Source organism: Filicampus tigris, chromosome 14, assembly GCF_054856515.1.
Source record: "Filicampus tigris isolate MCC_2025a chromosome 14, RoL_Ftig_1.0, whole genome shotgun sequence".
In the NCBI taxonomy this organism is placed as follows: Eukaryota; Metazoa; Chordata; class Actinopteri; order Syngnathiformes; family Syngnathidae; genus Filicampus; species Filicampus tigris.
Genome location: NC_141230.1, coordinates 15,737,697 through 15,752,658, shown reverse-complemented (window position 1 = coordinate 15,752,658; position 14,962 = coordinate 15,737,697). Strand labels below are relative to the sequence as shown.

General features: G+C 39.0%; 1 protein-coding gene across 4 annotated transcripts in view; it reads left to right on the top strand.

The window, feature by feature from the left end:
• Nucleotides 1-14,962, top strand: part of epha3 (eph receptor A3) — an 83,770-nt gene that overhangs the window by 34,410 nt on the left and 34,398 nt on the right. For all 4 annotated transcript variants that reach the window (XM_086050990.1, XM_086050989.1, XM_086050993.1 and 1 more), the window contains exons 4-5: nt 11,683-11,838; nt 13,653-14,012. In XM_086050990.1, the coding sequence (XP_085907116.1) occupies nt 11,683-11,838; nt 13,653-14,012 (516 nt within the window). The remainder of the gene's footprint in view (nt 1-11,682; nt 11,839-13,652; nt 14,013-14,962) is intronic.

Genomic DNA, 14,962 nt, shown 5'->3' with positions numbered 1-14,962 from the left:
CCCTGCCCATCCATCACTCCTGCTTTTCAGCCTGTCACAGGCCCCGAATTGAGGAGGAAACTATTGTGTTTATGTTTATGTGTGTGTTCAATGCAGAAAGAGTGACTGTTCAGCCATCTATGTAGTTAAAAACTCCACTTTTACTCTGTAATTGAATGTCATTTTTTCAAAGCCACATAAACTAAATCTGCATAGTATTAACATAATACACAAGGGTATTGGAATTACCCAAATGGTCCATAGCGGCCCATTGTTGTAAGACATTCTAGCATTTTCGCAAATCAAATGATTGATGTTCACATCCTGCCAGTGAAAGACTTTCTTTCCTTGCCATGCTTTTCATTAGAAGTCCTTTATTAGGCAAGGAATCATATTTGGTTACTCACAAAGAGAACCGATGGATTTGTTCCATAATTTAGACAAAGAAACTAACCATATTAATGGTTTTGCTGAGCGAATGGATATAAAAATAGATACGACATACAATGAACTATCATTATGATTAAAATAAAGTATACGGGCACATAATTAGTGAAATTATCATTAAATGCACTCCAATACATTTCTAGTGATTGGTTTAATTTAGATATAATTCAACATTGAATACACACATTGTTGGACTAACAAACAAACAAACTAACTAACAAACTAACTAACTAACTAACTGTTCTACTTGCAATATATTCTGGTTTTAAACTTAACTATTATGTCAACAGAAAGCACTAGACCAATCTGACGATTTTCCTGACAACTTTCCAATAGTGGTGTTCTTCCCACTTTGATAAGGCATTTAAACTATCATGAGATGCTTAAACGCATAAATGAATTTCATTGCAGGTTTTACACTGTGTTGAATTGCTTCTCACTAACTTGGGTGTGCAAAGAAAACTGTGTATGACAGACTGGCCACTGTCTGATTTCAATTAACAAGCCCAAACCAGCTCCATAACATGAGTCAGCTTTGGTTTTTGTAGCCCCAAAGACAGAGAAGTGGTTTGGGCTTGTGTCCACGCAGGCGTAAGTTGTGTATGATTATGGTTTAGTACCAAACAGTGTATCCCCAACCTTCTGCTTGGAAAGATCATAGTGATACTGTGTAAGATAATACTTTTGGTAAAACTGTTGAGGCATTATAAGAAATTCACTTTGGGCTCCATAGACATGCTACTGGTTACACTGCAGGGTGCAGTACTGGGGAAACCTTTCTGCTGAACATGCTCTTCTCCAGGCGTCTCAATCCCGCTGCCAGAAACCACGCACTGCACCACACCCCTAGGACACAGACTTACAAAGATAAGTGTGGAAACGAATAACGGTGCAAATGTAATTCATGAATGTGATTAACTAAGGTTAAGACAAATGGGTTGTTTCCTAAACTGAAACTATGCGGAAGTGATAGAGAAATATTGTCAATGAAAAGAAACACCAAGAAACAACTAGGTTGAACTCATCTTTAGTGGAACTGACAAACACATAACAGCCAATTACCCGGGATGAAGTAGTCAGTCCCTCTAATCCAACATCAGTGACCTCTGATCTCTCAACCATTTTTTCTGGAAAACGTCTCATAGGCACACTCAAAATATTTTATAAAGTAACTGTTCATGAGAACCATCCATGTGTAATTTTTACATGGGCGATACTTTCATTGCGTCCACCGAAAGCTAGCTTTATATGAATCTTGAACGTGTCCTGGAACCAAGGTTGCAAGTGCAACACGCACTGCCAAAGTGAGCCATATAGTCATATGATAGCCAAAGCGTATGGACCCTGAATGTTGCAACCATCCTTCCTTCCCTCCACTCAGATCACTCTTTCGGGAGGCTGCAATCTCAAATGACATTGCACAAGAGGTGGGGCACCTCTGGACAGGTCACCAGTATATCACATGGCTGTCATGTACAGATAGAGAATCCATTCACATTCACAAGTCACACCTCCAAGGAATTTTAAGTAACTGTCGCCTGGTCTTCTGTGTTTGCCTTATGAGAGGAAGCAAGAGCACCTGGAGGAAATCCATGCCGTCACTGGGAAAAAGCCACCAGCAATATTTTATGTCGCACTTTCTTTCATCTGTATATTATGCTCAGGAGTGTCCATCATGGTGAAAAAGTCTTTGGATCTTAATTGGACCCTGGAGAGTTGTTTCCCTGAGCTCTTATGAATCACCACAGGATTCTTTGACAGTGTGATTTGTGTTTGTGTGCGATCCAAGTTTAGTCCACGGATAGTGTTTGGAGAAGACCCTTGGAAATGCCTACCATACTTGTGTCCATCAGCATTGGCAAGATTGTGGGCCTGTGCTCGTGTGCTCCTGCATTTGCACGTGTGTTTGATTTACTTGTGGCAGGTGTGCATTTTTGCGAGCGTACGCGCAAAAGCAACTCCAAGTCGGCGTGAAACTCCAATTTGTTCTGTAATATAAAACACTCAAATGACAAAGGCTTTATGATTTTCATCAACTTTGCAGTGTGCGTGTGTGTGGATGATGATGTCTGGGCGCATGAAATGTGTTGCATGAAGTGTAACTAATGGCACAGGTGATGAGCCACAGGAGCAGGGATAAGGGGAGAATCTTGATTTGTGCTCGGATTGTGCCAAGATGCCATTCACCTGCTTTGTTTTGTCACTCGCACACAGTATGAATGTATTGTACAGTACATACAATATTTTGCCCAGTCTATCCCAATGCAATAATTGTGCAATCATTGACACAGCTCAAGAAAACTGCCATCAACACATCATAATATCAGTGAAGGAAATGACTCCATAGGCAGACAAGATGCAAGCTGGTTTTAGCCCATAACATGAACAATGAAGAAAATAATCATCAAATAATATAATTATTAAAGGGATGGTGGGGCCGGGGTGGCCATGTTTTCACTAACAAGTTCATTTTATATATTTTTTGATCGGGAAAATGAAAAGAGTTGTCATTTTCTAAAATCACTACAGAGTCTTTTGGGGGGGGCACTTTAGTACTGATGTCACTTTTACATGCAAACCTATTATATAATTGCCAATGTTAAGATCATCCCAGTGTCCTTTTAATGTGTCTGCTTTGTACACAGTGAGAAAAAAAACTAACAATTCAAAAACACACATTTCTATTGTAACTTTTAGAACTGCATATTTATTGTGTTACCTGAATACTCCTTTCTCATGAAACAGGTCAAATAGGCATCAAAAAGTAACACAAAATAGTCAGCCAAAATCTTTGCATCTGGGAATTACTGTAACTTCTTTCCCCCTAATAACCAGGCACGGTGCCAGGATTTTTTTCCTGGAGTGTGACCGATATTTGGGGGATTGAGTGGGGGTGGGAGTTAGGCTAAATGCTAAAAACGTTGCTTTTTTTTTTTTAAAGAATTGAGCATTCACACATATTTTTTTTTTTTTTTTTTTAGCATTTTTAGCATTTGGCCTACATTATAACGATACTTTCAAATGTTCTTTGCGAATATGCGAACTCTAACCTAATGGCAAGTAACTGAAAGACTCACCCGGCCCCTCCCTGCCCTCACAAACACAGACGGGGCACAGCTGCAGCGCAAACACAGAACCAGAAATTCTATTGGAACAGAACTTTTTAATGTTTTTAAACTGAAATAAATATATCAATTGCTGGGGTGGCTAGACAGATTTATGACTGGGCAATAGCACGACCTAGCCCTGATGTCGGACCGACCGTCAATGCTAATAGCGCAGCACAACTAATTTTAATAAGAGATGGCTTTACGGCTACCTAAATGTATTTTTGATGGTGTTTAAAAAACGTATTTACTTTTTGTAATACCTTAGTTTTTTAGGTATTTTTATATTTTCCTTTAAAGCTTGACTTATAAAAACTTTTACCATGTGTTCTAATTTATAGCTATGACGTTTCAGAAAAAAATTCCACCTGTTGCTAAACATAACCCTTAAGTCATAAATATTATTAATATATTTTTATATTAAATATTAGGCTATATTATTGATATATTATTATGAAAAACAGCTGTGCTAGAGAGAAAACAAGAGCAAATTCAGAATCACCGCAAAAATCCTATAAAAGTTTACTTACATCTCTAATCTAAAAAAAAATATATATTTATATTTAAAATGTGTTGTCCAGTGTAAGATAACCTGCCACTTTGCTGTTTTTGTCATCTACAATTCGTTTACAGTCTTCAATTTGATGTGCTGCAAAGTATTGTAAAGGAATGTAGGAATTCCTTTTGAGTTATAGTTTTTTTTAAATGTTAGTATTTGAATTGATAGGGCATCACGAGGAATATTGAGTACGTTAACCATGCCATTGTAAAGACTGAGTCCACATATGCAGAAAAAAACACATTCAAGGGTAATGTGTTAGTCACTGTCTGTGTTTTTGTCTCTCTCCTGCTCTCTTTCTCTTTGTCACACACACACACACACACACACACACACCCTCACACACGAGTGTGTAAGACCCACTCGGATCACAAGATGCTGATTTATAGAAAGGTTTATCCTTCTCTCCGTGACCCAGTAACCGCTGCCCCTGGGTCTCTCTCTCGCTGTCTGTGTGCACCAACACATGGCGGTGCACCCTGTGGTGAGGTGTGTCAGTTGAGGAGTGATTTAGCGATGCTCTGCCTCAACCAGCTGACACACCTGCCTCCATGCATTCCAACTGGACACACACACATTTTATGGATACGCAGACATTAGTTTGAAAGTGTGAAAAGGATACATTAACAAATTAGATGAGCACACTACATGCAAACCCATCAAGTATTGGGTGTCTGCTCTGTGTCCATACCGCTCGTGTCATTAGAATTCCTAAAAGTGTACGGCAATTTGTGACACCATATGCAACTGGTAGCAATTCCGCATACAATAAATACATTGTAGTTTAACCATTTTTTTGCGAGGTCCTAATGCCATGGAATAAAACAATAGCTTCATTTCATGGATGTAAAATGATGGAGATGGAAATTGGAAATCGTGCTGGAGACAGTTCATGCATTCAACCTGCCAGAAGAGCCCTTACCATGCTTAACGGATTAGTTGCGATGTCCGTTTCGATGCGGACGTCTTCAATCCAAATATTAGTGCTACATTAAAAGCAAAAACAAAACAAAAAAACAGTGATTCTTGCAAAGGTGTGAATCTAAATGTTTTTGTCAATTTCCAGGTTTACTGGTAATTGTAATGGTTTCACAGATATAGTATTCTATCAAATATAATGATTACAGACCCAGGGCTATGACATTTGATGATATCCCCATCCGGTGTGTGCTCTTGTTTCAATTCAGTCCTCTATTTTGTCTGTGTTACACTTTGACAGCATTAGTGGGGAACATTAGGAATTCAGTATAATGGGATTTATTTTAACATTTAAAGGGCCACGGAAACGACATGGAGCTGTAAATGACATTGTTTTATTGAAAAGAACAAAATGGTTATTGGAAATACAAAGTCTCAGATTAGAGCTAATGAAATAAACATTATATTATTATAACCATTTATTTAGTCTGAAGTAAATGGATGTTTTACTTCAACAATATGTTCTCTCCCGTACACAACATGGCATTCATTGCATATTGTAAAGCATCTGCAGTGAATATAACTACGATCAGGAGACAAACAACATCAAATGGGGGAATGGAAATCTGGAAAATATTAATAGCTATGGACAGAATGGCTGTTTTTTTGTTGTTGTTATTTTCCCAATCACAGATGCAAACCAGATGGTGAAATATTAGACCTGTAGTGTTGTGGCTTTTAAAACATAAAACCATTCAGCCAACACTACATTAAGGACAAGAGTGAATCGAGCAAAATGTTCTTTTTTTTTTTTTTTAATAGTCTAAGCTACAATATAAATACACGAGTAAAAGCCATTAAAGATCTTTAAAGCACAGTACATTTTGTGGCTCCATTCTTTGTGTTTTGTATTCAATGGCAACAATGTAGCTAAAAAGTGAAGACCTTTAAGGAATGAGGGAAGCAGTTATAAGTTGTCATGAAACTGTCTTTTAAAGGAGTAGCTTTATACACGAATATGTAACAAACAAACCACCATTTTTTCACATACTGTATGATACAGAATGAAAACTTGGGGCATTCATACACTCGGAAAACATTTTTGTCTTTTGCTTACTTCTCATCCGTATGATTATATGTTTTATTACATGGTGACTAACGTCTTGGTTTATTTCATTGGACCTGACATCCATTCTTAAGACTGGTTTGTGCAGAGTACCACTGCGGGGAATACCGTCATGCTGTCTGAAGTTAGGGGAGTCGAGGGGAGCTTTAGCATATGGCTTTGGCCCCTTACTGAGGAGTGTGTGTAGACGTCTGTCAGTGTTTCTTTGTGCATACATGTGAATGTGTGTGTGTGTGTGTGTCCTTCACTCGTCCTCAGGTGCTCCAGAAGTGAACGTGGTATTCCCCGTTGGAATTTTCGAAAGGTATGTAGGCAGAGGAGCTTCTCCCTCTCTGGGACTCAATGTCAGCAGCCAGCTGGACCTCTTTTTATCTGAAGTATGATAATGACTTGGGAGGTGTTAACTCTAAAAATCCTAGTCCTCGATGTGAAATGAATCCAATTATAGGTTAAGGAGAGGGTTTTAAGGATATCGGTAATATGTAACCACGTCAAATCACATGACATCTGTAACCTAACCTTTTCCTTGTAAGCAATAACTTGAATCATGTTGAGTATTCATACGTGTTTTTGTTCCAATTTTGCAAACTAGTAGATCCCGTAGCTAACTTAAACGGTGGTTTAAGTCTCATATTTGGATGGACATTGTGATATGGTTGCTATTGGATAGTATTGTGAGCCTTGTGAAGTTTAGTACAATAGGATGTGTCACTCTGAATCACCGAGATGACGGTAGCTAGTGTGTTTGTGTGAGTCTGGTGTACAAGGACGGTTATCGGTGTTCAAAGCAGCACAATAGTTGTGTAAAAGGATGAATGAATGCAAATGGCTTTCAATGTTTGGTTGGGAGATGTCCGTTTCCAGGGGATGGAACGTGGAATGCGTGAGTGTGTGTGGGCAAGTGTGAGGGCATAAAAGGGTCTGTGTCACACTACACAGTTCACACATACCCATGCTGATACACAACGCGTGTGTTTTGGGGTGTGGGTTTACAAGAGTTGACTTGCTCCTGTGTGCTGGTTGTCCTGGATTTCCTCACTGACCCGGTTAATCTCCGGAGTGTGGACTGTGTATGAAACGGTTATTGCGTCCTTGATGGATGCAGCAGGGAGTTGATCCATGCCTCACTTTGTGTGTGGTTTATAGGACTTGCTCCCTTGTTTTGGCCCACTTTATTGTCCTTCAAACAACAGTAGCTTTACACACACACACACCCACACAGTTTAGAAGATTTAATACATGAGCATACATGTTTTTGGAATGAAGGAGGAAACTAGAGTAACCGGAGAGAACATGTGAACTTCACAGAGAAAGTTTAGAGCAGAGATTTGAACTCAGAATTTTTGATTGTGCAACCACCGTGCCAACCAACATTTGTGTCTCTGCAAAAACGTATCCAAAATGTAGTTACTTTGGTTCAGTTCCCACTCGGTGACGGTGTGAATGTGAATGGTTGTTGATTGTTACTTTCAGTGTTCCAAGGTGAAATTCTCATCACAAAAAAAAGAATTCTTTAATTTGTCTCGTGTTCATTTTTAACCATTTACATTTCAAAGGTGCATTAGTCAAATTAACGTGAGTATAGATGGAGACATAACAACAAAGAAGGGTTGTTTCAGAATGACCTCGGGTTATAATTATCACAGCATGTGGTCAATATTTGCTTTTATTAACATAATTTCGTATCTATCAAATAGCATCTATCAACAGTGTGTGCTTCATAAACAGAAAATACAAACACAAACGCATAGTGTGAAACAGCCACAATCGATCAAATGGTGAAATGATACTCCGATGTGGCAAAATTTCTAACGTAAAAAAAAAATCGAATATTCCCATTGAGCCATCATCCGTCCACCCGATCATCAAGTTTTATGCCGCATATGCTCTCACAGCAAAACTGGATCCTACTCCTGCTGATGATGGGCCTAAATCAGACTACACCCTGGATTAGCTGCTAGTCAATCACTGGGCATATAGAAATAGATAAATAATACACACTCACATCCAATGTTATTGAACGTGAATCTATCCGACTTGCTGCAAAAAGTCATCCTGACGATTCATTATTTTTATGCAGTGACATTAATTGTTTACTGTGAAATTTACTCACCAAAATATCATGCTTTCATACTCATGAATATCTGTATTTTACATGAAATATTAATTGCTGTATTTGACATGATAAATGCAAACTGAAGGGACATGAATTCACAGAAACAAACAACAGGATGACAGGATGTGGTAGACCAGTGGATGAAGGGAGGTAAAGGATTCGTCGCTAGGGGAAGTTGTGCCTTTTTCCTTTTTTTGTAGACGTAATGATAAATGAGCCGAGTGGTGTACAAATAGGAAATAAATCGCTGAGTTGTCACATTGCTCCACCAATGTTTACCGTCAGACAAGACTCATTTCTGTAACCGTCATAAATGAGAGCCTAGTCGCATTGAAATATTAAAAAATAGTATAACAAAGCTTCAATTGAAACATTTATAGGAAAATATAATTGAAAAATGTATACTTAAAACAGGATTGTTTTACTTGACAGTATTTTACATATTTAAATAAAACCATCTAACGGTATTTAGGTGCAAATCAACACACGATGACCAATTGAGTCAGGACAAACGATTAACATTTTGTGAGATGTCTACAAAGATATGGTGTTCTTTTCCAACTTCTTGCCAATCGCGAACTTAAGCGGACAACCATCCAAAGGTCGTGTTAATTATTGATGAGGGTGACCCATGACCTCGGCTATTGATTGAGCAAATTGCAACCTTAGTTATTCATACAGCCAACATATCACATGGCAGCTGCCATTGTACGTGTGTGCTTGTGTGTCTGTGATGCTCCTCACAAGTGAATGATGGGATTGTGTTTCAGGCGACACTTTGTCGAGAGCGGCGAGGTACTGTGATATACCCCTCGGTTTCACTTTGAAAACATGCTGGTATCGATTTAATGATTCATCTGTTGTTGTATGTAGTATTTTTTCACCCAAAGACATTCAAGACTTTTACAGGAAATGCTCTTAATTAAATAGCTCTGCTCTGAGTGTAATAAAGACAATTGAGCTGTCTCTATCATGACGTGTTGGTCCAGATTTCAATCGTTCAATTCATCTCCTCATCAACATTTTGGCTTTGTGGTTATCTTAATAGTGGAACGACTATTCCCTCCCCCTTTTCAGAGTTGGTACATACCATTTAGAATGAAGCTGAAGAGGTGCTGGGTTTCTGGCTAACTGCACATATGCTATCGCACTCTCTGCGCACGCCCCTGCACACACTGCTGGTGAATGTCAGTGGAACACATGTTGGTTCTATCCTCAATGAGGAGTTAGCTCCTTTGAGTGGAATCTGATTTTGCCATCGTCCTGTTGCAGAATCCACCCCCACTTTCTTTCCTGGCGGAGTCACAAAAAAACAGGACTTTTATTATCCGATTCCAGCTGTTAGGAAAATATTTCTACAGTTGTGGTTAAGAAAAAACAACAAATCATCACTGTCATATGAAAACTTCATAAGTGTATGTGGGCATATTAATTCTCATACTAAAAAATGTTACGAGAGCCTCACTGTGCTATGTAGTTCCCATGGTAATCTCTCAAGTATACTTTTGCAATGAAGTGTTTTGGATGAGGAAGGTTGACAGTCCTGATTATTTTCTTAACTAAATCTCAATTTCAATAGCGTTATTCACCATAATATGTTATAATATTACACATACTACTATTGCATAACAAACTAGCGGTTCTGTATTTAATGTGTCTGGAACACAATTTCTCTCCTATTAATACACATTTAGAATTGTAATTTCTAACTCAATATTGTAATATATAAAGCAGTGATTCCCAATTATCACAGGCACCGTGTAAAATTGTCCAGTTTGTATCCGTCCAAAATTATTAATTAAAAATATACAAATATACTCAGACAATTATATTTCTATTCATGCCAGTGACATATAATGAAAAGCAGAACAATTACAAGCTCTTCTGTTAGATGACAGAAGATACAATAATGTTTTTTGGTCAGTCTGTTGCCATTCTTACAACAGAATAGGACATGGCTTCCTTTGAGTATAACACAATTTTTGTTCAATTAAACAGGCCCGGATTTCACACTGAGAAAGTCAATATGTTTTGAAATTGAGACGAAACCATTATTATCACAACATTTTGTTTTTGGTGGATGCAAAATGGGTACCCTGGCTCAATAAAGGTTGGGGAACACTTAGTTAAGATTTTGGTTTTGATGACTTGTGCTTGAGTATACAGTATGCGCATTACCACGTGGTTCTAATCCCCACTGTGCTTGAGTATACAGTATGTGCACTACCGCGTGGTTCTAATCCCCACTGATAGCATTTTACTACAAGTTTGTATGTCCAGTAATGGCCACTGATCCAATTGGAGCCAAGCCAAGTGTTCAGCTGCCCAATGAATGTAATAAAATAATCTTTCCTTGGTATCTAGAGGTTAACTGTTTGGAGCGTAGGTGCTCTGTCAAAGGTCAATTTATTGATAACAGGATCAGATAAAAGGTCAATTTGGCACCATGATGAGATTAATTCATTTTACCTGTTGTCTACATTTCTGGTTTGCATTCCTTGCAGGTTTGTGCTGACCTAGCGATTAGCGATGCTGGTGCTTCTCTTGTGCGAATGGTTGGGGGTTCTGGCTGTCAAGTTTAATTTCCTGGCATATCATCCTGGAGGCGATGGGGAGGGTCTGTTTTCTGGGTGTGTCAGCAAGAATTGTGGTTGTCATTCTAGTAGTAGGATCATATTTGGTCATTTAAACCTACATTCAACACACAGACACACACACACAGACCAGATTGGATGTAGTGGAGTATTTACTGCAGCATTGGGACCTTGGTGTGCCAATGTCAGTGATGGATAAGGGAGTAGAGGTATGGGCAGTGTCACTGGCTTTTGTCAGGAGTGTGTTGTTCTGCTGAGCCAACATATTCTGCTACCTTTCCTGCGGTTGCTGTTACTGTATTTCTGACAGTGGGTTTGTACATGTGCAACAGTGTCAGTTTAAGTTTCTGACATTTTTATTTTTTTTGCATTTGATATCATATTATCACATTGAATTTCGGCAGCATCTGGAAGTGCAGCTTGAATGCACCTTTAACTTGAGTTTTCATTTATATGTGTATGTGTATCTGTAAAAATACACTATCACTAGGACAAAGACAATAGGAAACAGTAGAACTTAAAACGTTGGTACCGTAGTTGCACTCTTACAGCATTTGTCGTGATCTGGCGAAGAAGAAATGAATCGAGACAATTCAGTGAATTCTTTCTAAGAAGGCGTTAATGGGTTATTACTACAAATGTCGGATGCCTTACATTGTGCTTTAATGGGCATGCTCCTATTTGCATGTGTGACGTGCGTACGTGTGTTTTAGAGACCACCCAAGTTGCATTTCATCCACTTCAGGTGCTGTGGAGGAGAGTACATCTCTTAAGTTGCTGCTGATGTGCTCCTTCTGCATGACACTAATCTCTCTGTCTCTTTGTCTTGTCCCCAGTGTGCAGGGCTGGCTTTTACAAGTCCACACTGGGAAACGTGGAGTGTTCCAAGTGTCCGCCGCATAGTTATGCTCACCATGAAGGTTCATTGCATTGTGGATGTGAGAAAAACTACTTCCGTGCTGATGGAGACCCAGCCTCCATGGCCTGTACACGTACGTAGGCATGTTTGCATATCATTCTGATGGGTTGCAGGTTGTGATCATCTCATTATCAACTGGTGCCTCCCAATGTCTCACGGGAGAAAAACTATGGTAGGGGTGGGAGGATTTTTCAGTTAGCAATAAAACATACAATAAAACTCATCTTCACCCTGCCACGAGGAGTTAATAATCCCCCATTAGTTTGACTGTCAATGCACTTTAGTATTCCATGATGCACTAAATGCTTCCAGATGTTTCTCACTCTGAGTTATAATGCAGGATTTTTCTACACCAAATTGTAGAATGAAGTTAATAGGGTGTAATTTGGGAAAACAAGCCATTAGACAAAAGTATCAGTACTTATGGACAGACTTAAGAATATCAATCAAGGCCCTTATTGCAATGTTACCATATTATATTATACAAATAGATTAGTTACATTGAATATGATTTGCAATGTTAATTTCAAATTACTAGTCAAATTGCAGTATAGAGATTGTCTTGACAGCTTCTGACTCTGCGTAGCGTCGCTGTCATGTGAAAAACACTTATCTCCATTTTTTTTCATTGTCTTATTTTTACATGAATCGTGTTTCCGTGTTAAAGTGAAAATCAAACAAGTTTCCAAAAGTGGAGAAAAGTGTTTTTCACAGGACAGCGATGATATACTTTTACAAAGATACTCTTATTGTGTTAGATTAGGCATTTTGCTTTATTTATGTTGCCAATGTGTGAATTCTCTCCAAATCTATTGAGACCATCCTTGGAAAATATTGACCTATCATTAAAAAGAAAATCCAAGTTGACAGATTTAAAGCCCGTTGACAAGAAACCACATCAAATAAGCTTCTAAGGCAGAGGTAATTAACTCATGGATCATTCAAGTTAGAAATGTTTATTCATCTGATTCACCCTTTCTCCTGCCGACATGATTCTGTTTGTCGTCCTCTGATGCAAATTGATTGCAGATTCATCTTACAAGCTTTCCAAAAGACATTCCCCATGAAACTATCAATCAGCCCATTCCCTGATGTCTGATTACGTATTAATTTATTGCCAAAGGACTAAGAGAGAAAAGTAATTTATCATGTTTCGCCAATCGCAGGAGAACAGTAGAACATACACATGGACACCCTCAGTAATGGACAGAATTCTAATTGGAGGAACTGTCATGACAGGCTGTTATTACCTCAACGCCATCTGGTCAGCTGGGCCAGATTTTTCACTCTTTTGGGGCAGACACAGTAGTACAAGGGCTGCAAATTTATTTGAAGAGGTACGGGGGATGATCTTTAGAGTTGGCCTTGGCATTTAAAAACATTAACAAAAAAGAAAATGTTGCCTATGACATGTAACCTCCCATGTACGCTATACATTGCTGTTCTTAATGATCATTAACTTGAATGGAATAATTAGAGTGGAAAGTTGAAATATAATAATTGACATTTGCAAAATATCAGTCAGAATAACCATTTTATAGAAAACACTGCTACACAAACCACGTTCTACTTTTACACCAGGAATAAAGATTACAGATTATGACCTTTCCTGTTGTTGCCAACACAAACTGTAAAATTCCAGGCCTTGTAAAAGTAGAATTCAAAACTGCTGAGCTGATGTATTGGCTTACATCGCACTCATAAAATGGCGGTGAGTGGATTTGCCATTTGCCATTAAATGACATTTGCTTTGTGCTAGTCCCATTTTTTTCCCATCATCTCATGACTTCACTTTCCTTCTACTTTTGCTTCCTTTTCTCATCCTGTGTATCCAATGACCTCCTGGTCTTCTCACCTCCACCCCATTTCCTCTTCTCTGACCAACAGGCCCACCCTCAGCTCCTCGTAACGTTATCTCCTCCATCAACGAGACCTCCGTTATCCTAGACTGGAGCTGGCCAGAGGACACAGGTGGCCGCAGGGACCTCACCTTTACTGTCCTCTGCAAACGCTGTCGGGCTGGAGCGGCAAATGGAAGCAATGGTGGCAGCCCACGATGTGAGCCCTGCCGGAGCAACGTACGCTTTCTTCCGAGAGCCACAGGCCTCCAAAACACCACCGTGACAGTCGGAGACCTGCTAGCTCACACCAACTACACCTTCGAGATCGAGGCACAGAATGGAATCTCGTCGCTGGCGCCCAAGATGAGGCAGTATGCCGCTGTCACCATCACCACCAATCAAGCCGGTGAGATCTTACAACAGATGGTAGATAATACCAGTCAAATATTCTGTTTCCGCAGCAGCAACGAGTGCTGGGGTGCATTTCACAAGCATGCCAATGTTTCTGCTTCTGCACCTCTTAAAACAAGACTTTTTGTTTTTCAAAACCCCAAAAGTAGCAACATATGCAAATTATAACTACTTCAGGTTAGGGTGTTTATTTACTGACAGTATTCTATGCTCTTGACTGTTAACAAATCATTTCTCTTATATAGTATATTAACCTGTATAGTAGAGAATGTCGAACAACAACAAAAAATCACCCATGCTAACAAATAAAGTCCAATTAATGCTATGATCAAAGACAACCAAAATAAGAGCAGTGAAGGAAAACTACTGGTCAGAAGAAAGCGATCCACTGCGAACACTAAGAACACCACAATCATAATCCAAAAGAAAATAAATGAAAGAAAAGACAAATATAATAATTTCACAAAAGAGAAACTAAACCAAAAATTAAAACAACTTTGAAGCCAACATTCGTCTAAGTATTCACAGTCTGCCAAGTATTCCTGAAGGCTTGTCTGGAATGAAAGGTTGGGTCAAGAGGAGATGCATTTAGCCAAAAACAATTGTCTCAACTAATTCATTGGGGATATAAACAATCTTCTCAGTGCTTAAGACAATCAATTGTCTGTATTTCAATTACATCCAGCCAAGACCATCGGTCAGGGATGTGATTGTGTATCCCTAAACTCAACTAAAACACCCATGTGTACAATCAATGTTGCAGGTGGAGCACTGTGTGTGTGGTCTTTCTGGATGTCACGGAAAAGCAGTGGGTCATATGAGGATATGAGTTTTAAATGATTTGGGAGGAAATGGGTGCAACCCACCCATTGATGCACACAGGAAGTCCCCAATAGAAACAATAGCTGACCAATAGTTTCAACCATTAAGACTCATTCACTATAG